General features: G+C 43.9%; 1 protein-coding gene across 1 annotated transcript in view; it reads right to left on the bottom strand.

Annotated features, from left to right (window-relative positions):
- The window catches only part of Gpc6 (glypican 6), a 1,014,181-nt gene that overhangs the window by 74,317 nt on the left and 914,109 nt on the right, over nucleotides 1-25,755 (bottom strand). Inside the window, exon 6 of the mRNA XM_021181728.2 lies at nucleotides 16,460-16,603. Coding sequence (XP_021037387.1) covers nucleotides 16,460-16,603 — 144 coding nt within the window. The remainder of the gene's footprint in view (nucleotides 1-16,459; nucleotides 16,604-25,755) is intronic.

Genomic DNA, 25,755 nt, shown 5'->3' with positions numbered 1-25,755 from the left:
GTGTGTGTGTGTGTGTGTGTGTGTGTGGGCATGCGGTGCCTGTAAGGACCAGCAGTGGGCATGAGATCTTCTGCAAGTCGGGTTACAGGTGTTCTCAGCTTCCTGTCAGGGCCTTGGGAACAGACTCAGGGCCTATGTCGGTTTGGTTTGGGCTCTTGACTGTGAGCCATTTCTCCAGCCCCTAAAGCTCCCACTTTCTTTGTCACACGAGTAGTGAATACAACAAGGTTTGATTTTACTTTTCCTTTTTGTAATTTCATGGCTTTTCCTCATTGTGAGATATATACTACTTCACTATATGCTGATATGGACACACTCGCCACACGTACTTCCACATATATCTGATTTTAGCAGGAAAACAGAATAAAAATGTGTGTTACAGTCACACCATGACACTGTTTAAAAACTGTGTTATTAGGTATATTATGGGATATGCAAGTTGAAAGGCAAAGAGCTTCGCTGGTGTGATCTGAAGAGCCATCATTTTACTGCTGGATCCCGGGAAAGCGAGGATAGTAGCCTAAAGTGGGGATCAGTCCCTTCCAAATGCAGAACACATGTTCTGGATTGTTCTCCTCAGGGGCTGTGACTGATGGGCAGGGCTAGCTCATCGCTGTCTCCCTCCGTTCCTGCTGTGACCATCTTGAGAGAGGATCCACATTTGTGGTGTGGACAAAGTCTATGCCAGGAGCCTGTCATCTTCTGCTCTGTTTCCCAAAACGCACAGTTGTGTGCTGAGAGCTGACGTGGGCCAACCCACCACATGAGTGTTGCTGGTAACTGAAGAGCCACGTGAGTCACTCTGGCTAAGGCTTGGAGAGGAGCTGACCACAGCTCCAGATAATGGGATCCTTCGGATGCAGAAGACAAACATGGGTAGCAATGGTTTCAACCCTTCAACCCCAAGCCAGACGTCCCGAAGGGCAGTTCAGACTCCCACAGGCATCTTCAATTACCTGTGCCGCAAGCCTCTTCTGTCCAATCGACAGGCCCACGGCTTTGACTCCTAAATCCACAATTCAGAAAAACAAAGTGCCTGGCAATACTGGGAAGCACCCGGGATGAGTGCTTAGAACCCCGGGGCCTACAGTCAGCAGCCTCTGGGAACAGATCAGCCATTTAAGGAGAAGCGCTCTCTGGAGCAGAGCTGGTTGAAGGTTCTGGAAACAATCCCAGTCGTCCGTCGCTGGCATCCAGACCTACTGCTCTTTGTCCCACTGTTCCCCGAGAGTCTTTCCGTGTTTTCCTTTAGCTGGGTGACAGGAGACAGAACAGTGCCCTTTCCTGGGTTCTGTCATTGATTTAGTGAAGTCAGTCTGGGCTGGAAGACTGGTCCTCACACCAGCAGGGTAAACCTCACACTCCTGCTCTCTTTTACCCGTCAGGGCTTACGGAATGGAACAACAGCAAATCTATTAAAGTGCCTTGTCACCGCTGGGTTGGCCTTTGGTGGTGGCAGACATATCACAGGCCCTATAGGGGTGTTACATTAGGCCTTTGAGAATGGAAACCAGCCCGAGGGGTCTCCTCATGGCTGCTTCCGGCTTTGCAAGGGAGGCAGCACCATGCAAACCATCCGTCTGTCTGTCCTGGAGCCCTTCACAAATGTGTAGCCTCTGTCTCAGGATGTGTTGCTCTGTGACAGCCTGGAGGCCAACCCTGCTGCAGCCTGGAACTCTGTTCTGTTTTGGCCTGCAGACAGACAGACAGACAGACAGACAGGAGAATTCACTGGACATCAACCCAGAAGTAAGGAGAAGAAGCCGGGGATCTTGTGCTAGTTTCTCTGTCTTTTGTCCTTGGGCCACTAGCCTAAATATTGTGCTTCTGTCCTAGTATTTGAAAAGGAGAGAGGTCAAAATGGAGCAACATAAAAATAGCTGCAAGATTCTTCTTCTTGTTGTCAGTCCTGTAGTCAAATCTGCTCCCGAGGCACTGATCATTGTGTAGGGAAATGACCGTCGCAGACATGTCCCTGGTATTCACCTTCAAGTGATTTTTTTAAAGAGCAATTTCAGATGTATCTCACCTTCATATTCATTTCTGTCACCTAATTTGGGTTTTCACGTCCTCTGCTGGCTCGTCTTCCCAGCCCGGCTTGATTGTGTTTTAAAAGCTTTTCTGCAGCAGTCCTGGGCAGTGATGTGAGGCCACAGGCAGGCACTTCACCCTCAGAAGCGTGTCCCTCGTTCCTCCGAGTACCATTGTTCCTCGAGGTTATTTTCATCCACCTCTTAGCTGCATCCTTCCTGAAGGCATTCATAGGACTTGCGTCTCTCACCAGCTTCTCAGACGTGCACATGGGGGGCATCTTGTCATCCGCTTGCTCTGTGGCTGCGCTTTCAGAAGCTTCCTTGTGGACTTAGACAATGAAGTGGGAAGCCAGCACCCACTCACTCCCATTTTCTACACGTCCTCAGTGCCCAGACCCACCTGCACCCGGCTTGAGCCTACCTTCATTGCTGAAGTGTGGAGCCTTACTGTACAGACTAACGGTTGGGGAAGGGGTGTTTATGTGCAGGCTTGTGTTAGACTCATATCCCAGCACATGCCTGAATTGTTTCAGCTGAATGCTGTTAATAGCTGCCGACAATCTACTATATCTATTAATAATAATGACTAGGTTTAAGGCAGACCACAGCTTGCTTAGCATGGATGGAAAGCTTACTTTTTATGCTGTCATACTACAGATATTTAATAAATATTTCACAGTTCAGAAAATGAGACGAGATTAAGAAATTCCTGAGCTACCACATGGTCATAACATGGCATCTGCGCTTTAAACACCTAAACCCTGAGGACAGGGACACAGGCATGCTCGGGGGGGGGGGCGGNGGGGGGGGGACAAGATGCTCACCTGGAGTGTAGGGGAGGGGAAGAGCAAGGGGAGGGAACAGTGCTGCCAAATGTGTGAGGCTTTCCTGTCTTACAGTTCTCATTTGGAGCCACAGCAGCAGGTGTGATGAGACCAAATAGAGCTCTGTTTCTCTGCCTGTCTGAGGCAGGGAGTGAAGGAATGGAAGGAAGAAACGGAATACACTTGAATGCCACGCCAGCTGGCCCTGCAGACCTGTGTGTGAGTCAGTTTCATACCTCTGTGACAAAATACCCATGATGTCCACCTTGTGGAGGGTGGGGGTGGGGTGGATTTGGGCTCATGGTTTTAGAGGTTGAGTGTGTGGTTTCTTGGCCCCTTTGCTTTGGGCTGTATGAGCACAGAGCTTCATAGATTATGGGTTGGCAGAGAAGGAGAGGAAAAGGAGTGTGATGGTGGGATCCCAGGGTTCCTTCTAAAGGCACCACCTAACATTCCATGTTCCTTCTGAAATAATCCACTTCCCACAGCCTACCACCTCCCAGGAGCACTGTAAGCTGGTGACCAACCTTTTGGCATTCTGGTCTTTGAGGAATACTAAAGTCCCAAGCCATAACAACATGCATATCAGTAGCATCTTGCGTTCAGGGTGCATCAGGTTTGCATCTAAAGGCCCTGTGACCGATCTCAACCATCTGAGATGGAATGTGCACTCTGAGATGCCTGCCCAGGGCCAGAGTCACCACATAAGGTATTTCTTAGAACATATCCAAGCTGTTGAGTGACACAAGGCTCTGCTGTGAAAAGCACTTGAACTAAGATGGGACAGTAGTTACCAGACCCCATACGGCAACTGGAGGTCATCACCCGAGAAGAGTGTGAAGAGTTGACAGCTCACTTTTCTATTCTTTTTGGTCAATTGGTCATAGTGAGAGAGTGTGGTGGAGGTGAGTCTTTCCAGGTGCCAACATAAAAAAATGTCATGAATGGTCTACTTCAGTCCACTTTCGTGAAGGCCAGTGGCTCTCGTAAGAAGTGGTATCTTTTGATTAAAATTGGCCATGCATGGGAGAAGCTCACCAGCAAAGAGGCTCTCTCTCTCTCTCTCTCTCTCTCTCTCTCTCTCTCTCTCTCTCTCTCCCTCCCCTCTCTCCTGTCCCCACTCTGTATATATTCAGAAGTCTGGTCTTAAGCCTTGTGAGACTTTGTTCCTATGAAAGACTTGGGTCAAGAGGCTCAAGCTTGGTGGCACTGGAGCTACAAAGATGGGGAGTGAAATTTGCAGAGCAAAAGTTCATATGGGTACCTGGAATACTATTAGCCAACAAAACCAACTGTCCTGTAGCTCAAGGAAAATGTACTCTCTAGAATCATTATCAGAAACCAAGGACCCGAATGAATAAGTATTGCAATGCTCTGATGCAAAATGGTTGACAGATACTTCATTGGGTCTAAGGATCGTAGCACATTGCTGGTGGAGGAAGGGACCCTATGCCAACCTGTGAATGTGTGTGCATGGTTTTCTGTGTACTTCCTGGGAAATATAGAAAACTGGATCCCCTGACAGCTCTGCATCTAGTATCAACTAACACTTCCAGATGAAATATAGAAATTATAATTTCAAGAAGTCAACAAGTTGGCAAGAAAGTAATAAATCTTCCAAAGCATAAAGCTAAGTAAAAATGGAACTCTACCTAGGACTGAGAGTCTCGAGGCTGGCTGCAGCCAGAAGGACATTCTTCAGACCTGGGTACTTGAGCTTCGGCTTTATATGCTTGGCAGTTGAGTAAAGAACAGAAGATTAGAGAAAAGCTTCAGTGATGAGCTTGAGGCATCCCCTCAATAATGGGGGCCTCAGGGTGATCATGAAGTACAAATAGCCTTCAACACCAGCCAAAAGAATTCCTATCAACTGTTCAAGAAATATAAGTACACACACACACACACACACACACACACACACACACACACACACGCACAAGGTTGGAATACAAACAAATTCTAGATAAGATCAGTAAACTCTTCAACCGTTCAAAGGATAAGTTTGAGGGCAAAATGAATGCACATAAAATGGAAAAGGTGGAATCAAGAATGTGAGAAGCAGCAAGATGTCAGAGCTAGCACATTGGAGAGGAAGAAATAAATACCAGAAACCGTCAATGAAATCACCGCACACAGATGGGCTCAACGGAAAATTATATATCATGAAAACGTGTTAATCCACTGGAAAGGGGAGTGGAGTGAGTGAGTCTCATCATAGCAAGAGGTAAAGAAAGGCGAGAGCCACGCAGAAGCCACTGAGCGCATGTGTCGTAGCTTATGAAGTAGGAAAGAAAGAAAATGAGGTAGGTTGAAGTAACATTTGAAAAGATAACGACTTGGAATTTTCCAGATTAATGAAACACGTATTCAGATTGAGGAATCTCAGGAGAGCTTTAGTAAAATAAATAAACAAGTTTAGAGCAAGTGCCATGGTGGAGAACGTTTAAAATGATAAATTATATCAATTTGTGTGTGTGTGTGCACACATGCTTGAGTGCTTGTATCGTGTGTGTGTGTGTGTGTGTGTGTGTGCAGATCAAAGGGAGACTTGCTGGAGGAAGTTCCCTGCTTCTCTCATGTGGATCTCAGGCATTGAACACATATCATCAGACTTGGTGGCCAGGGACTTTAACTGCTGAGCCATCTCACTGCCTAGAAGTTATTTTAATGGAAGTGTAAGAAAAATCGTGTGACTTTATTCCCTTTATTAAGAAACCTGCACCAAAGAGAGGATGAGAAATCCTAAGCAGCTTCCTGTTCTTGATATCAGTTGCAAACAGAAGATTTGATTTTTCCAGGTAACAGGAGACATTTTCTCAGGCATGTGTCTTGTTCTACAGACAGCCTCTTGGTCCTGGTGTTTTATATGAGATCAATTAAAGTCGTTTGCTGTCTCTGTATCTTTCCCAGAGCTGTTCCTGCCCAGGCCCCTTCTCTCTAGCTCTCACCGAGCAAGAAAAGAGAAACCCAGGAATCGCTCATGTTTGCAAGGGAAGAAATGAGTATATTCCACAGAAATGAATGCCAGCTCCTTTGAGGCCGTTTACTGAGGTCAAGATCCATTAGAATAAAATTTACAAAGTCATCAGTTTCCTCCTTCATTACACATAAATAATTTATGAATTTTTATTGTAATTTTTCTCCCAGTAGAATCAAGGCTCTTGGATTTTGCAAATGGCTCCATACAGGAGCCAAAAGCACACATATTCCCCAGACTTCACTGCAATCGATACGCTTGCTCTTGCTGTCAGTTGCTGCAATTTTCCTGATTAACCTGTAAAAAGTATTCTCCTTCACGAACACTGCTCAGAAATAAACTGATATTGTAAGAGGAGACAAGGGCAGGTTCCAGAACAAACTTCTTGGTAATCTTAAATGATGATGTATGAAAGAGACACGGGACAGGGGGAGGGGGAGACAATTTGATTTGCTCCAACAAGGTTGACCCAGAAAGGAGAGGAGCAGAAAAATGGCTTCGCCTAAGCAAACATGACATGAAGTCATAAAAGACGGGCACTCTAGGGCTGCGATGTGGAAGCTGCCTGGGACTATGCATTGCTAGATCCAGAGGATGCTTAAATGCCAGTGATAAAATCGTCCCTGCTCATTCTGTTTCCTGCTGCCACTGTTTCTCCGCAGTAACTCTTACCTCTTTCTTTGAGACTCTATCACTGAATGTCTAAGCTGCGGCTGACTCAGGATTCAACCCAAAGTTCAGATGGATTTCATAAGCCGCTGATGCTAAAACATCCGTGGGATTTAGACAGAGATGCTGCTGTGCTGGGGCAGGGCACACATTTTTTTTTTTTATTTTTGCCAGTACTGGAGACTGAACTCAAGATTTTGTACCTTCTGCGAAAGGCGAGGCCCTCTGTACCCGAGGTACATCCCTGGCGCCACTCTTTTTACATGCTCATTCTTTCAAAGGCACAAAAAAATATCAGTCTATTGTATACCAATCATCATGGCATGCTCTGATTTAAATTGTAGTTAATTGTATTGCCATTTTTTTCTGAGGTATTATGCACTCCGACTCTGTCAGGTTTGGACCAACAAATACTTCTTGAATGAACAGTGACTGACAACTCTGTATGTGTGTTTTCAACATAAGGTTTATCGTAAGAACTGGGGATGACAAAGTAGACTGTTAGTTTAGAAATCTTGACTGAGGGATGCTGGGAAGTTGGAGGGGAGGGAGTAGGGATGGTCCTGGTCAAATGATGAATTTATCTCAAGCAATATTTTTTTTTTAAAAAAAGGATAAAAAAGGAAAAGAAAACTTGACAAAGTTGTCATGAACATGTCTATTTTCTGTCTGTGTGAGATACACACCAATATCCATGCTGGAATTTTGGAAGGCTTTCCTGGTCACATGACTCACTTTGGTCGGTTTGATGTGAACCAGGTGATACACTCCTCCTAGGTGGAGATATAACAGCTACATGGCCAAGTCCTCCAACCACTGTGACTGCTGTGTGAAGCGCTAATGAACAGCTTCTCTGCCACCCAGAGTCATGGAAGAAGGGTGTTACGGTCAATCCACAGCGACACTTGGCATGAATAAGAAATCAATGTGTTTGATTATACCACCACGGTGGGGCTCTCCCCAGAGGCATATTTGTCTCTTCTTGGCTCATGCAGATCAATATAGTATTGCAAACTCTTCTAAAGATTTCACATCTATGCAAAAATCGTCTCCCCCAAGTTTTTGACAGCTAACAATATAGTGGAGTTCCTTCTGCTCATAGTTCGTTCATTTCGGCCAGCCTGGCTGCTTCCATTTTCTAATAGCTTGGTCAGTCTTTAAGTTGTAAGAAAACACCTGGGGAGTCAGGCTTCCGATGGTAATGACCATGAATGAGCTTAAGTAATAGAATTATTACGTACTGCAGATATCTCTCCACCTTTAACATTTATGAAGCAAAGTCAATTCTTACTCGAGTGGGTTTCTTTTCATTTGGTTTTCTCGACAATGTTTATGCCTGAGGTTTATTGCCAGCAGTGGAAAGGATTCAAGTATGCTATGGGAATAGCCAAATTCTCAATGCTTTAAAATATATGCTATGGGTCCCAGAGTCGGTTAAAAGCTGATTGATTATACAGCAAATATATCAGAACTGGTAGTTATGAAATATCCCATTTCTTCAACTCTATCTCTCATCAGCATGAACCTCACACTGGGGAGTTGTGGAGCAAATGTCTCAGACAGCCTGGAAGAAAAATTACTGCAGGTTTTTCACAACAAGAAGAAGGTTTGGAAGTATTTAATGGGCAGTATCTACTAAAAGGCCCATGCCAACTGATGTCTTATATGAACAAAAATTTTTAATTTCGACAGTTTAGTATGGCTTGCTTATTGAGATTTTTGGATCAATTCACTGAAACACCAATTTCATTTCTTGATAACAGAAGATAACAAGAATGAGTGGGCAGATGGACTTTTCATCTGACTAGTTTATAACTGACAGAAAAGTTCCCATTTAATTTGTTCAAGATGTGGGTAGAAAGTTCTAGCTTGTGAAAAAGAAGATGAGCTATTAGACACGGCCTATGCCAAGGATGCTACAGATGTTTAATGTATTCCATTTGCATATTTTGTCAATGATTATTCATTTGTTAATATTCCTTCTTCATTTGTTTGGTGTAGTCTATCCTAGATTATGAAATCACACTCCTATTTACTGTGTGCTAATGGTTTAGGAAGCTAGCTACTGTTCGCTGGAGGATGTCTAACAAAGTGGTGTCTTTGATGAGCAGGAACCCTGGCTTTTTGATGACACCAGCACTAAGCCCTCACTGTAAGCAGATCTTATGTGTCAGGGCGTTTTACTGAGTGCTACACCGCTGGGGAGAACGCAATACGCAAACGTGTGGATTGATTGGAAGTACAGAACGCATCTATTTGGATTTCAGCTGCAGCCAAGGAATCCTGAAAGAAAGTTCAAAGTCTGAAGAAAAGAGTCAATCTATTAGCATCTTGTAAAATAGACCCGAATCTACATTAGTTCTATTTGAGTCTGAACAATGACATGGAGATCATGAAGGCTTTTCCTGAACTATTTATGAGACTGGAGGAGCCTTTAACTCAGAGTTGAACATGATTTTTTATTTTATTATTATTTTTTGGTAGATCGCCTCGAGACTGATTTTAGAGCACCCAGACTGAATAAAAAATGTGCAAAGCGTTTCCTCCCTTAAGACTTGCACTGTGTTTTTAATCACTGCAAGGCTCCATAGCATTCTCTGGACAGGTCTCTCCACAGTGGTGGAGACTGTGTAGGCATTGTCTCCCAGGAAGTTATGTGGCTGGCTTTCTGAATTGTCTATCTTTCTCACTTGATGAAATCCAGTTCTTCCCACTATTCTTTGATGTGCCTGAAAGAGTCACTTCCCAAAGAGGGGAAACAGTCCAGAGTCTCTTGGCAGGAGCTGAGGATTCCACGGCAGCAGCAGCCTTTCCGTGGGTTTCCAGCAGCGCTCGCCGTTGAGTTAGATTTGTGCATCCTTCAAACCCACAGACTAAGCAGCATATCGTGGAAATAAGTCATCCCTTTTTATGGGTGTCTTCCGAGAGTCCCCACTTGGGCCCAATCAAGTGCAAAGCCCCTGAATGGAAAAGGCAGTTCTCTGCAGCCTCACGCTGCGCGTGTTGCCCGTAGAACAGCAAGAAGCACACGGAAGAAGCCGGGTGCGCTGGTTTTCATGTATTTTATTTTCTCCTGGCTTTGAAGGCGCACTGCACTTTGCTGCTGTTATTACCAAGGGTGGAAATGAAACTGGGGTGTCTCAGTGGGGTTTTATAGCAAACAGACAAAGCAGGTTCAGGCAAGACAGGGAAGCTCATGATGGGAAGGGGACTGGGCAGAAGCAGTGTTTGCAGGGGTGAGTGGGGCGTAATTTATTCAGCTGCAGCAGAGACTGGAAGCCAATCTAACTTTGACCCATTTATCTTTAGGAAACGGATTAAGTAGAGAGTCTGGTGTGGTGTTGTTGGGGAAGGTTTCCTTTTCCTTATTCAAGCTAAGCAAAGATGGAAAGGTGTGGGTGTGTGTGTGTGTATGTTGGGATAGACTGTGGAAGGGATCAGTTCCAACCCCAAAAGAGGGGCTGAATCCCCAGAAAATAAAAGGGCTTCTTAAATCTAGCCTGACACCCTTTGAAATGCAAAGTGGTGGGCCACAGACTCCTCTGGGGTGGCAATGAAATGCCCTGGCAATTTGAAGTGAACAACTGTTGCCCAATCCTCACAACCCAGGCTTCCTAAATCACACCCTAATGTCCCAGAGAGGCATGGGAGAACACTTTTTACGAGTGGCATTTTACTCTGAAAACAGTATTAGCCACCAGACTGGACAACAAGTTCCCAGCGTTTCGGCCGCAAATGTTTTGTTTCAAAGCAATAATTAAAAAATAAATAAACAAATAAAGTCCTCCATGCACCTCCCCTCCAACCAGGTTGGAGACTGAACCTCGGACTGTGTATAGACTAGGTCAGCAGAGAGCCCCAAAGTGCATATCTTGATGGTGTTCGCTCACTCCTCAAGCCTGTCTGTGGGGCTATTAATAAAGCTTTGGTTCTACCAACACACCAGTGAATTGAGGAAGACGCAGCTCCCTCTTCCACCTTTCATTATTCCTACTGGATTCTTTGCATCCTAACCACCTTCTCCTCCCCCTCCTCCCCTCCTAGCCCCTTCCTCCATACCCTTCTCCCCACCCCATCCACTCCTCCTAACGTTTCTCTTCAGAGAAGGACAGGCTCTCAAGGGTATCAACCAAACATGGCGTATCACATTGCAATAAGACTAGGCATCTCTTTTGTCAAGGCTGGACAAGAGGTGATCTGGTAGGAGGAAAACGGTCTCAGATGCCCAAGCTGGCAAAAGAGTCAGAGACAGCCTCTGGTCCCACAAGAAGACCAACAGTAGAATTGGGGATGATATCTCAGCGATGAGCTAGGAACCCACTGCAGTGGTAACTCCCCGTAATCTATGAGGGTGGAGACCTCGGATAGGACCCAACCCAACTGGCAAAAAAAAAAAAAAGTCAATGAAATGGAAAGATTTCTAATGATAATGATACCCTGCTATACTCATAGACTGGTGCCTGACCCAGCTGTCTCAGGGAGGCTTCCTCTAGCAACTATGGGAACAGATGCAGAGACCCACAGCCACACATTAGGCAGAGCTATGGGGAAGTCTGTGGAAGTAGGGAAAGAAGGATCAATCGTAGGAGTCAGCGGGTGGGGTCAGGGACAGGATCAATAACCTGGGTGCAAAGGGGTTCCCAGACACCGAGCCGCCACCCTAGGAGCACGCACGGGACTGACCTGGGCCCTCTGCATGTGAGTTACAATTGGGATGCAGATGTTCTTGATAAAGTCCTATCAAAAGTAGAGTTTGGGGTTTCAGTGTTTGGTGATAGTAGAGAAGGAACTCTGGTAGACATGGGGTGTTAATGTGATTACATTGAAAGAAGGTGAAGTTCTAGCGGTGGAGTTACAAGGTCACACTGGTCCATGTGTTCCTGAGGTGATGTATGGGGAAGAACATGTGGATACCACCTGACTGGATTATTCTGGCTATTCATTTGATCAAGCTAACAGAAACCACGCCCAACTGTGACTCGTCCCATCCTCTACTTAGTATCAGGAACTCGCAAGCCCTTTGCCTTCCTGTCTCTTGCTCTCTTTCTGGAATGTTCCTCATTCTTTTCTAGAATGTTCCTATTCTAGATTTAACCTCTCTTTACCTCATCCCAAGTGCCCTGGGATAGCCCTTGAAACTGTGGATGCATGGCTACTCAGCAGGGACAAGTTCTTTTTGAATTAAATGAATTTTAAAGGTGAACTATCACACAGTACTGGTACCACTTAGTTTAAGGCAGGAGGAAGGTGGACACAAAACACCATTGATGTCATGAGCATGCTCACTGAATACATACATACCCCTCCAATACAGACACCTTCTTTTACAGTCCTAGGACACGCATGTGTAGTGTGCAGTGAGATTTGCTTTGTTTTGTTTCAGAGAGGGTATAGAGCCCTAGGCTGGCCTTGAACTCTCTAGGTAGCCCAGGGTGGTTTTAAACTGGAATTACAATATTCACCACACTCCCAGCTTAAGGGTACAGGCCCTTTGAAGGACTGGTATTGTCAGGAAATAGCTTTCTGAGAGCCACATTACATAATGTTTTAGTTAGTGTAACAGCCAAGGTAACATAGAATTTCTGTCCTCAGACCAACACCGGCCACCTTCAGATGAAACAATAGCCAGTGCTCCCTCCCACAATGCTCAAACCAACCAACCAAATGAAAACAACGCACCTAGTACGTTCAAAATAGGAACAACAATGAAACATATTGCAGGAAAACGGTTTATGCCATAAACTATTTTTAAGCCCCCAAATTCTATGTTCCTGCTAATGGAAAAATTAGCTCCTTGGGCCTGAGAGTCCATGTTTGTTTTTATTATTATTTTATTATTTTATTAATAATTCTCCAGCACAAGAAGAAAAGGTCAAGATAGCCCATCGAGATGAGCTAGTTTTTCAGGCAGACAATAGTCTGAATATTGAAATAGAGCTTAAATCAGTCACCAAATGAGGTAGTGTTCTACAAAGACTAGACTGAAAACCTTGCCATCGGGAAAGACTACCCAAACAGGTTTGAATCGTAAATACCAAATGGAGAGGAAACAGGGCAACAAGTTGGCCCTGTGCAGTGGTCAACTCATCCCAGATAGAGGGGCACGGGAATGGGAGGTGGCTTTTCTCAGGAACGTTTCAGACAAATGGGGTGAACAAAAGAATGAGCCCAGCTCTTACACTGTGCTGCATGGTCCTCCACACAGTCCTCTGGGAAGCAAGAGGAAGACAGATTCAAAAGAAAAAGAGAAAGAGATTATTTTATACATCATAGCACAGCACAGGCACAAAGCGTAGATACATCAGTTGGCTGGCATTCCATCTACCCCGCCCACATTCTTCGTGACTCAGAGACATACCGTGACATCCAGAACAAGGTGAGATACTTACTGGAGTTGATTTGGATTAAACCATCACAAGGTGGTGAGTTAACTTCCAGGTCTTTTTTTTTTTTTAGGTTGACTTTTATATAAACCACATTCCTCTAAGGGCTGTAATTTAGAGTTCAGATTTGCCCTCATGAAAAAGCCACTGTAAGTAATGGACAGTCCCTGCCTGAGTGTGTTCGGGAGCAAGAGCATTGTGCTCTGATTTCCTGAGCCCTTCTTCTAATTGCCTTTCAGCAGGATAATGTCCAACACCTCTGCGTGCTTAGACCTGGGAACTCCGGTAACATTGTGATGATTTAGTTTTGTACCTGATATTTCCAGCGAGTGGGAGCTGTCTAGACTCCTAGCCTGACATCAAAGCATTTAAGACAATCTGCAGAGGATAAATTTAGGAAAAGGAGAAGAGAACCAATCGCTTTCAGAGTGCCAATAATGACCCCTGGCCCACTTAACTTGAAACCTTTAGCAGCCTGTGGGGACAGGGGAGCTGCTGGGTTGAGCTATGGCCGTGAGACCAGTCTGTCATCGGGATCAGCTGAGGGCCTTGGCAGCAGCTGCAATGACATGCGGCTGTTGGCAGTGAGGACTCTGATATTTCCCCCAAAGTCAGCTCTCTATCAGTGGCTGGATTTACACAAATACAATCATTTGGTTTTGGAAAACAAAGCATGACTCGAGGGTGGCATGCTTGAAGGCTGCTGGTTACTGTCAACAGCATTTTAGGCCCACGCAACTTTCGAAGAACAAATAGAACCGTTTCTGTGAGATATGGGAATTTATAAGTTCTTAACGAGGGGACCAAGCTTTTTTTTTTTTTGAAAGATACCATATTCTTTCCAATTCTCCTCTGTGAATTTTAGCATCAACTTGGGGCTTGAGACTTTTAGTTCTAAAACAGACCCCTTAATTACCAGCGCACATAAAAACAGTTTTACAATAACTGACATAAGAACATTTACCAACAGATTCCAGAGTCAATACCACAGGCACTAATTTAAAAGGTGCCAAGAAGCCACCCCTCCCTCCCAAGAGCAAGCATCAGAATGAAGTTATTTTCATTCTGGTGGACAGGGCGAGGTAAGTGACGGCTTCTATTGACGTTGGCTGTTAAAACATTTTCCTCTGCTGAAACAGAAATATTTCCCAATTATCCTCTTTTTTTCTGGGGCACACACTTCTTATGAATATTCAGGAACCATCTTTGCAGGGCAAAGCTAAGACAGGAGTAGGTATCTCAAGATTTGTTTATAAATAGCGGAGATGGGCTATCACAGAGAACAGACCCATCCGGAGAACTCACAGGGTTGACCCTGGAACAGGTCCATGAAAGACCACCCCTGCCGGCTGAGCCTCTGTGTAGAAGGCAGGCACAGCTTAAAAGGAAAAGGCCTTGGGGAGGCCAGAGGCTGCAAAGCAAGCCCGTGTAGGGAGCTTCGGGCCCAGCGTCTACGTCTTTGGAATAACTTCGGTGGAACATCTTTTGATGTGGGAATGTTTGATTTTAGGAGTGAAGGAGAGAAACCAACTGGAAGGAGGCTGATCTGATTTACAAATGGCTGGTTCTCAAATTTGAAAAGAAATCAGAATTTTATAACATATAGTGTGAACGAGGCTGCAGTTCTCATGGGCACAGCCTGAAGTCACACCTCGTAGGGAGTCGGTAGCTTTGCTGGTGGAGAGCATTGTGCAGTCAGTTCAGCTCCTGGGTTGGTACCAGGGCTCTGGGGCTGTCAATAGTACTGTGTGAAGCAGTGGGGATTTTGTTTCCCATTTTATTTTCCGCATTTAAGGGTATGTGTCCATTTCTCCTAGGGGATGCTTCTCTGTTACAAAGGAAAACTATTAGGTGGCTATCATAGATGTCAATATGGTATCCAAATGTCACGCAGTTTTATCAAGTGTCTAAGATGTTCTTGTTCTTTAAAAGGCTCTATGCGTTTATATCTCAGTGAGAAGGAGGTCTGCTCTTGTGAGAGTTTCGAGCTGTGTAACACAATACTGTGCTTGGTGGGAACAATTTTGTACATGAGAGATTCATCTCACATCGTATCCCAGAAACCTTGAAAGGCCTAGCCTCTTTGAACGGTGGCTTTCACGCTACTAAAGTGAAATCTAATCTATGCTTCCCAAATGTTTCTGCATAGAGAATGCAGATTACTTTGTGAAGTTAGAAGGTAAACAGGGCACTCTGAAGAAAACTAACATTCTTGAGGAAGGCTCACCGAGTTGTTTGGCAGAGTAAAATTGCATGCTTAAAAGAAAATTAGTAAGTAATTTAATTTTTCTTTCTTGGAAACGTGATAGAGGACAGCAGTGAGTAAGGAAAGGCAGGTCAAAGCACACAAGGTCACACGTGTGGCTTCTTTTCCAAAACCTGGGCTAAAGAGGGACTTCATTTGCTAATAAAGGGCAATAAATTCAAGGCATAATTTAGCAGTTAACGAGAAGTACCCTTCCACTTTGACACTTAATGGACAGACCTTCATGCTGCTAAATACATTTGATGTTTTTCTTTTATAGAGAGAAAAGCTGAGATGTACTTACATGAAGGCCAAACACAACCGATTTAATCTTCTGAGTTCTACACAACAGAAGGGGTATTAACTAAAACTATAAAGCCATTCCTAACAGTGACTAATAAAAGGACTTCGCCATCAACAACCCTCGAGATTGAGTTTATATGACACAATCAGATGTGGTTCAAATGCTGTATGACCTGAAGGGTTTTATCTGTTAATTTTACATCAGGATAATTGGCAAAGCAACACTCTCAGCACTAACAACAACAAGGGTATATAAATTGTTTATAGCATTATGAAGTGAAGGTATTGAGTTGGAAATGATCAGGCTATATTTCTTTGAAATTAGGAGCTCTTGATTTTTATGTCATTTTTAAAAAAAACATTAAAACTATATTTATTATGCATATAGTAGCCATCATCAGATAAACTTTTCTGACATGAAAATCACCCAGTCCCTGACACATTTAAATAGCCCTAAGTTCCCAAATTTTAGTAGACATCTAGGAAACAACACAAAACATCAATATTAATTTGGGACTTCCTAAAAGAGACTTTCCAAATAGAAAACTGAGCCTCTGAGAAATGATAAGAAAATGACAGGATGTCATAATCACACAAACAACCGTGTAAGGAAAAGGATGAAGCAGGCGAATCAGAAACGTGCTTCCGCTAATCAAGCAGGGGGGCGGGGCGGGGCAAGCAGGCCAATCAGAAATGAGCTTCTGCTAATCAGGCATGGGGGGTGGGGCCAGCAATCGGGCTTTCAAAGTCATATTTTGAAGAACTATGAAGTTGGAATTTTAGGCAATGCGCTAGTGCATTAATAGTTTTAAGAGTTCTTATATAACCAAATCCACGATCTAAAAGAAAAAAAAAAAAAAAGAATCTCTTACTGCCCACACCATTCTAACAGAGACCAGGAGCAGACACGGGACGATAGCCTTTTCAGCCTTTAGGAAGCCCGTAGCCCGGCCCTTACAGAGCAAAAGACCTGGGTGACAGAGAGGGCCTCCCTGGTCCTCACAGGCAGCAATTGGAGCACTCACCAGCCGGTCCAAGCTCGTGCCCGCTGCAGTTGTGGGTCTTTCCTCAGGGTTGTAGGGCCGAAAACGGGTGTTAAAATTCTCTGGAGCTGAGCGAGCAGATCTGAGAGCGGGAGCAGGTTTGGGCTGGCCACAGCCCTGAAAGACCTGGAAAGATCAGAGCAAGGGTCAAAATCAAGCCGAGATTAAACCCACAATCAAAAAGAGAATAATACAGCACTCTTCGAATTTTGTTTGAAATTCTTACTTCCAAAATCTCTGCCTCCTACTTTTTTGAATGTAAAGTTATCAACACCAATAGGAAGTCATTGTTACACGAATATAACGAGCGGCTATGTGCATGTCCTACTCACAGTTTACCACAATCATCATTACCTACAGATTTTATATTTGCAAATATGTCTTCTTACTGAAAACTTATTGATAAACCCCAAATCAATATTCATAATACAATATGGCAAAACTCAAACAAACAAACAAACAAACACACAAACAAATAAACAAACAAGCTAAGAGCTCCATGTGCAAGTTGGCAGGAAACAGTGACCAAAGGCTCTCTGCACTCTAGCCTCTATGTTATAGCGTGGTCTACTTAACCCATGTTCTCAAACTGTGATTTCACTGTATAAATGGGTTCCTGGCATAGACAGGGCTTACACCTGTCTAATGTGCCGGACACCAGGAAGGAAGTGATGTGTCTCCTAGGGATAACACACATTTAACACACACTTCATTCAACTCTGAGTTTGGTCTCTTGAGTTCAATGTTCATCAAGTACACAGATCTTAAATAAGATTTCTTAAACTGAGAGAAACTAGAACATGCTTCCAGATCACATTCTAACCGGCAGCCTCAAACCCCAGGTTTCCCTTAGGAGTTAGGGTTCAGAATTTGCCAATCCAGTTTGCATGGCCATATCGAGCATAACTTATACAAATAGCAAGAACTGGCTATTGAACATGGGAATTATAATAGATTCTTCATTCTATAATAGATTTCAGGATTAAGCCAGTTACGTCACAGACTCTTTCCTATACTTGAATTTGGGATTCAATAAACTACCATTTTGGATCCATATTATCTAACATGAAAAGTGTATTTCATAAGCATACCAAGGTCAAATGGCTTGAAGGGCTCTCTCTTGAAAAGGAACCCCTTCACGGGAAGAACTTTATGAAAATATTCTCCTGAGCAATGGTGCAGAAATAAGACAAGCAAATTCGGGTGAAATCCACGCACTGGTATTTCCTTCTAATTTGGTTGTTGACAGCTGTTTGTGTCGCCATTGTGGTTGCTGTGGGAAATCACACAGCTTATTGTAATGAATTCAGGGACTGAGCTGCCAATCTGTCTCCACAGTGATTCCACTCAGGTTGGCGTGGGAACACTTCCTTCTCTGTTTCTAGATGTTTTCTCTTCTGTGCCAGTTATCAAGAGATAATACCTTTCCTAGACTCTCAGGAAACTGAGCGGCTCTTCTTGGTTGTCAACTTGACTACGTTTGGAATTGAGTAAAACCCTCGTGGCTGAGTGCACCTGTGAGGGATCTTTGAGGGGGGCAATTAAATAATTTGAATTAATACGACCCACTTTTGACGAGGTCTCTGGAATAAGGGAGAGAATACTAGGGCATGATTTACTAATGGCTCTGCATGTGGTACAGACACTACTCAAAACAGCCAGTCACAGCGTTACAACTCCTCTCTGGGGCAACCTTGAAAAGCAAAAGTCCAGGGAAATCTTCACAATGGACGGCAACTGGGGCAGAGTCCATGACCGTATGTTTTGTTTGGAAGGAGAAATGCCTAGATGGGCAATCATTCACTTACTCGTGGGCCAATGGATTGGCTGGATGGTCAGGGACTTGGAAAGATCACAATTGGAAAATTGGTGAAAAAGACATCTGGGGAAGAAGTATGTGGATAGAACTCTCCAAATGGGTAAAGGGTTTGAAGATACCAGTGTCTCATGTAAATGTTCCAAAGATGACTTCAATGGAGAAGCTCAACAACCAAGTAGATAAGAGGATACATTTTGTGGACAGTCAGCTTCTTTCCCAACCAAATCTGTTGTTGCCCAATGGGCACATAAACAAGGTAGTTAGGGTGGCATGTGGGGGTGATGCCTTGGCTTGACAGCGTGGGCTTCCGCTCACTGAGGCTAGCCTGGCTGCAGCTGCTGCTGAGCACCAGATATGCCAAGAGCAGAGACCAACACTGAGTCCCAGATATGGCACCATCCCATCGGGGTGACTAGCTAGTGACTTTGTGGACCACATTGAACCACTTTCTCTGTGGATAAGACAATGCTTGTCCCAGGTATGGATTTGCCTTTTCTGCACATAGTGCTTCTGCTAAAGCTACCATCCAGGAGCTTACAGAATACCTTATTCACCATTAAATCGTTCTACACAGTGTTGCTTCTGACCAAGGAGCTCACTTTACAGTTAGCAAAGTGTGAAAGTGGGCCCACAATTTAAAAATCCAGGAGTCTTACCATGTTCTCAACAATTCTGATTCAGCTGGCCTGAGAGAAAAATGGAATGGCCTTTTGAAGGCCCAGTTACAGCGCCAACGAGGTGGCAGCAATGTGGAGGCCTGGGGCAGGATTCTCCAGAAGGAATATGCTTTAGATCAGCATGCAATACATGGTATGGTTTCCCCCATAGCCAGGATCCATGGGTCCAGGAATCAAGGAGTAGAAAAGAGAATAGTTTCATTCACCATCACCCCTAGTGACCAACTGAATAGCTTTTGCTTCCTGTTCCTTGAGCCTTTTCCTGGCCTAGAAGTTTTGTTCAAGACTGTGTGTGTGTCAGGGTGGATGCTTCTGCCTAGAGACACACCAAAGTTCCACTGAACTAGAAGCTCAGAGCTCCCCCGGCTGCTTTGGGATTCTGATTGCCCTTAACTGACAGGCTAAGAAAGTAATAAGAGTGCTAAGAGAGGTGATTGATCCAAATTACAAAAGGGGGAATTGGATTGGCTCTCCACAATGGAGGTAGGATGATTATGTCTGAGTGCAGGAGGTCCTTTAGGGTGTCTCTTGGTACTACCATGTCCTGTGATTAAAGTCATTGGAAATCTACAACAACCGAATCCAGGCAGGGTAACAAAGGGTACAGATCCCTCAGGAATGGAGGCATGGGTCACTTTTCTAGGCAAAGAGGCAAGGCCTGCTGAGATGCATGCTGAGGATGGAGGAAATACGGAATGGGTAGTAGAGGAAGGTAGTGATAAATACCAGCTAAGGCCGTGTGATCAGATGCAGACAAAAACATTATAATCAATGTTGAGTGTTTCTGCTATATTTTGTTAAGAATGTGCTTGTATAAATATTCGTGTTTTCTCCATTCTGTTTGTTATATAACATAATATCAATTAAGAGAATGCTATTCATTATCACATTTAAGTTTGAGGTACTGAAAGAATGACTTTTAAGGGATATTGCCACCTATTCTAAAATTTATAATGTGTTGAGGTTATACAAGGGTAGTTATATCATGATCAGTGTAATTATGACCTCTTTAAAGACATGACTTATTTGTAACTGCATGTGGATTAGTTTTATCATGCTAATGAAATTATGACCTGGTTATTGTTTTTATTTAGAAATTAAGTATAATATAAGGAGATATGGTTGTGTGTCAAGTTGACAAGGGGTGGACTTGTGAAGGCTGTGTTAAGTTGATACATACACACATACACACACATACATACATTTGTATATACACACATATACACTCATATACACATACATACATTGATATACTCATTCACATACACACTCATACATACATACACACAAACATACATGTACACACACACACACATATACACACAAACTCTATAAGTTCTTTTCATCTAGAGAACCCTGACTAACACACATACTGACACTTTTCTGTATATATTCAAGTTCAACTTTGAGTTTCTAACATTTTTGTATAGGAGATGGTTTGTCTTCTAGGTACTTCTTAGAAAAGTAATGCCTTGCACTGGAAACCTAGCAGTACCAGGACTAACGAAGCCATGGATCTTGGAGAAGAACCTACAGCCATCACTTAATTAACCTAGCACAATCCCCACTGGATTCTAAATATTTATCTTTATACCCACAAGTAAGTGTAAAACTCATCCGTCAACAAAGAACGCCCTCTGAAACAGACAGGGAACGTTACAGAAATGACAACCAATCAAAGTGCAGAGAAAGGCGATTGTTGGGTACCCAGTCTCACTGATGTGCCCAGAACACAACTCTCACGTAAGGCTCAGGGACACCAATGAGCAGCAGGGTGGACAGATGGATCCTAGAGAGACCGACGAGCACACAGGAAGAGGTGGAAAGAGGAAAGGGCGAGGGAAAGGATGCAATGGTGTTTTAATTTGAATTACAGACACTTTCCTCAACTATTTGGGTTAATTCTTGACCCGCACATGCATATTTACTGTGTGATCACGTGTGGTGTCACTTGATTCTGGGTTGTTTAACCTGAAGCATTTTTCATCCTGCATATTATATGATCCCATTGAAGGACGCAGAGAGCCCTTGAGTGCCATTCCATTCCCAATGACAAATTCCACCTGGAGATGCAATCCATTTTGCTTCACCACTACAATTAATTTCTCTTTTGTGCGTTTGGACTTCTCCTTCGACGCAGCGTTTTGCAGCACAGGGGTGCTTTGTCTTGGCATTCTCCGAGACTGGTCTTAACACACTATTGATTATTCTTCCCTCTCACAATTTCTGAAGTTGATGGCGCAACCAGCGTGATAAAGACAGTGGGCCTTTTCTTCCACAGTGCCTAAATCACTTCCTTGTAGTAAGGTCGCTGCTGATGGAGGGCCTTAACATTCCCAAAGCTCCGGGGATCTGTTGAGTGGGCTATTTTGGATTGCTTTGAAAATGACAGCTGACTTTTAAGGAGCATAGAGACAGAACAGGGAACAGTAGCAAAGGCCTGGCTGAGATTAGACAGAGTTGGACACTGAAGAGTTAACAGCCCGTCTAACCACACCTCAGGAAGCCCCACGCTAACTCACTGGGGCTTGGGATGCCCTGGAGAATGTATGCTATGTGTTCTGGGGGGGGGGGAGGTTTCATGTTTTGTGGTGGGTTGTTTAAGGTGCTAAGGACAGACCACAGATTAGGTAATGTGTCCCAGTAGCTTTCCATTATATATGCCACGTTTAGATTTTGAAGGTGATTTCAAAGCAGAGATTGCTGGGTCTGAGATCCAAACCATAGAGATGCCCACGAAGTGAGATGATGACTCATAGTTGCTCATTTAATGCATATCTGTGCATTTAATGCATGTATGAAGACCTACCTGTATCTTTCCCAGATCCCCAAATTGAGACCTACTCTCTAAAACCATGGCGTTATGATGATTAAAGACAATCAGTGACCGGATAGAGACAGGTACCCAGTTCACAGTGATTTTCCATATTAGCTTGTAGATAATAAGACAACATATAATCTATCGGTTAGAAAAGGTGTTTAGAAAGCATGGGGTTCCTTGGGTGGGTGGCAAATGGAACTCCTGGACATAAATATGGAATTTTCTTGTTTTCTGAGTTTTCTTCAATAGCAGTGTGAGCACAGGGGGCTCAGTCTAGGTTAGTATAAGCAGCCTGGTAGCCTAGGCACCCCAATGTTTTATATTTCCAACAGAAGAAGAAATAGATAAGAGTTAATAGTACGATAGACAGGATCTGACATTCAATGAGAGTTAGGTGATCAAGTGATCAGGGCTAGAGATGCAAGCTTAGATTCTAAGGTGGTTTCTAAAGTCCTAAAACTGTGTTCATGAAGGGAAAGTGGAGAGACAGTGTCTGCTGGAGGGAGCCTGTGTTGTGTGAACAGGGTGGCTTCTCTGAGCCCTGTCTTCCTCCTCTCTTCAGTAGGCACAATTTACCACACCAACATCAGTTGTGGTCACATGGAAGCTATGAAGCAGGGGACACACAAACCAGTATTAGGAAACAAGTGCTTGATCATCGTTATATAATTACGTAAGTCCATAACTCACACTTCCTGTAAGTTCTGCCTTAGTGAAAAAAAATGTGAAGAGGAAGACACCTGACCTGACGCTTCTTTCATTCTGTCTTTTTTTCCCCCAGATGTTAATTTTTACTTTTACTTATGTGCCTGTGTGTGGTTTTATGCTTGTGAGTGCAGTGCCCACAAAGGCCAGAAGGTGGCACTGGATCACCTGGAGCTGAAGTTAAAGCTACTGAAGCACCCGCAAGGTGAGAGTCAAATTCAGGTCCCCTGGAAGAGCAGCAAGCATCCTTCCTTATCCACTGGGCCACAGTGCCAACCCCTGACCTGTAGTTCCCACACAATTTTATCTGCAAGGGCTCAGAGATGTGCCGAAGCTACAGAGTTCATGTATTGAATTAGGAACATTCACAGCTACTTCATGCCGAAACGTGTTCCGATATGTTCGTGATGTAATTTGTGGGGTTCCTCTAGGAACTTCCACCCCTGAGATGAGGGTGGCTCAGACTTGCTAAGAGAAATGAGGTTCTGATAGAATTGCCTCCAAGGTTGGTGCTACCACTCCATCCTCAGTTAAAGTTTAAAATAAAAAGCCTTCTCTCTCTCTCTCTCTCTCTCTCTCTCTCTCTCTCTCTCTCTCTCTCTCTCTTTCTCCAAGAAAATAGAAGTTTGTAGAAGGTATAAAACACATCTTTAGGCCCACCTTTTTCAACACCTTTAAAAATAGCACCTGGGTTCCCTTCTGCCCAGTTCATTCTAAGGGATAATTAGATGATTCCAGAAAGTATTCAGAACCTTTGGCATGGACAAGTGCTGTGAATATTGAAAGGGATCCGCTTTCCTCACTAGCTGACTCAAAAGACAGGCGGGCTTTAGAGAGCTCTCTGCCTCACGGCTCCTCTCCCTTAAGAGGATTACAAAGATAATATCTCAGAAGTCTATCGGGTCTTCTGAGATGAAAGACACTGGCATTAAGATGGAGAGTGCTGGACAATGAGACATTTTATTGTTTTATAGGCAAGAGAAGGGGAAGGAGGGGAGGAGCAGAGGGGAGGAGGGGGAGGAGCAGCAGAGTAAGAGATGTGCTGGTAACAGCTTTGCATTCAGTTGTCGGTTTGCAAATGTATTTAGAACTGAAATATATTAACATAGTTCTCCTAAACAAGTACACCGTTCACCTTTTCAGAGGTACACGTACGGCTAGTGGCTAGTGTCCCCGTCTTCACGGTCTCTGCCTTCTCTTTGCTGCTTTGATAACGTGTTCGCCAGAGTCATTATTGGCAACTTGAGAGGCGATGTTTGTGGATAGTCTCTGTGTGGGACTCATCTCATCTCCCCACTTTCTTCTCAGCTCAGTCAGAGAAGCTACGGTTAACTGTGCCATCTTGAAATCTGCGAGTTGAGCTCTGGTGGTTTAATTAAACACAGGCATCCCTCATGCTGTCTCAATTCACTTGGACTGGGTGTTTTGAGACTGTTTTCTTCATCTAGTAGATTCTAGTTTGTATTACAACCCTAGAGACCACACCGTTTGTTGGAAGAATAACTGGAGAATTTCAATCTGTTACATCGAAGCCCAAGGAAACAAGGAGCCAGCATGTCTGCACAGGACTGTGTGTAATGGATCCAGTTGTGGCCATTACTTTCACAATGGACAGAGGAGAGGTAACAGACAAGTGTTCAGGGGACTTGAAGTGCTACAGTGAAATTCCTTCGACTGGGTCATCCATTCATAACAGGAACTTTTGTAGTTCTACAGGCTGTGAAGTGTAGGGTTCAGGGACCAGGCAATGACACTGTCTGTCCGTCCTTAGCAGATAGACTGGTGAGAGACCTCAGAACTCCTTTATAAGGGACAACTCCAGTAATTACATCTTGAGGTTCCAGGAGTTAACTTCTGACTAAGGCGATAGTCACTAAGAAGAGTCTCAAAATGTGGAACAGTAGCTCCAGTACTTCATCTTAAACTTGGGACTACATGGCTTCCCAATTTTCAAAGCCATTTTGAAGATAACATATGATGCCTAGAGAAGACACTGAAAAAGTGAAGTGTAAAAGGTAGATTATTTTCACTGACACGATCTACAGCCGTATGGGTTATGGAGCTAGGATGGACAGTTTAAGCTTTATAGGCAACGGTCTCTTCCAAACCAAGGCTGGGACATTTCTTCCTCTGCCTGAAGAGCTAGAGAGAGCCATGCGTTCACATGAAGCAAATCGCTGCCATATTTACTCAATTTAATATATCAAGGTAAAGCAGAGTTAAATCAACAGCTTTGCTAAAGTTAGCAGCTAGAATCAAAAATTCTAGACCTTGATCATTCGATGAGTTATTTGCTAAAATTAACAGTCCATATAGAAAATGGAAAATCTTACTTACAAAATACTCCAATGGGCCATCTGGTTGGCAGACTAAGCTAAGAGCCACAGGCTCTACGCCTGCAGTGGTTCCCTAAATGTTGCAGAAGGCCAGTACTGAATTTTGTGAAGAGCATTTTGTCTACCTATACAACTATGATGTTCCTTCTACTTTCTTTTTCCTTGAAAAAAAAATAACTTCATGACTCCTCTTTGGCATATTCAAATTGCTTTTATCACTGCTCTTGTGCTTTGGGGCCATTTCTGATTAAAATAAGAGGTCCTTTTCTTTTTAAATATAAACACTGTAATAGTGACAGCCACTCTATAATGAAGGAGCCTGTGAAGTGTATAGCAGGTAGGTAGAATATTACAACCTTGATACACCAAGAAAAGGTGTAATTCCTGTCCCTGGCATGATGGAGCAGGGCAATGGAACATGTCAGCATGCTCCCTAAAGTGACGTGCAATTTAAAAGTTGTCAATCGGTTTCTTCTAGAATGTTTTCTTTAAGCTTTTTGGACAGCAATAGACTGTGAACAACTAAAACTAAAAAAAAAAAAAAAAAGTGAAACCTGAGTGGATTGGAGGGATTGTGTGACTAGGTTCATGGCTCGGCCAACGGCATTGGTAATATCAAAATGGCAGGTAATTTGAACACTTCACCAAGCTACCGTTCCCAATATCATCATGGTCTGGTCAACACGCTGGCCAGCGACACCCCTCCACTGCAGCAGCTGAGTCCTCTCCCTGCTGGCCGTCATCCAGATCATGCAACATGGCGCACAGCCGAGGGCATTCCCTCAGGGTAACAGTGACAGCCCAGTGGTTAAGAATGCATACTGCAACCCTATTGTTGGAACAACATGATGTACTAACCAGAACCCCGGAGCTCTTGTCTCTAGCTGCATATGTATCGAAAGATGGCCTAGTCGGCCATC

This window comes from Mus caroli, chromosome 14 (genome assembly GCF_900094665.2).
Source record: "Mus caroli chromosome 14, CAROLI_EIJ_v1.1, whole genome shotgun sequence".
In the NCBI taxonomy this organism is placed as follows: domain Eukaryota; kingdom Metazoa; phylum Chordata; class Mammalia; order Rodentia; family Muridae; genus Mus; species Mus caroli.
The sequence above is the reverse complement of the archived record's forward strand: the minus strand, read 5'-3'. Positions and strand labels throughout refer to the sequence as shown.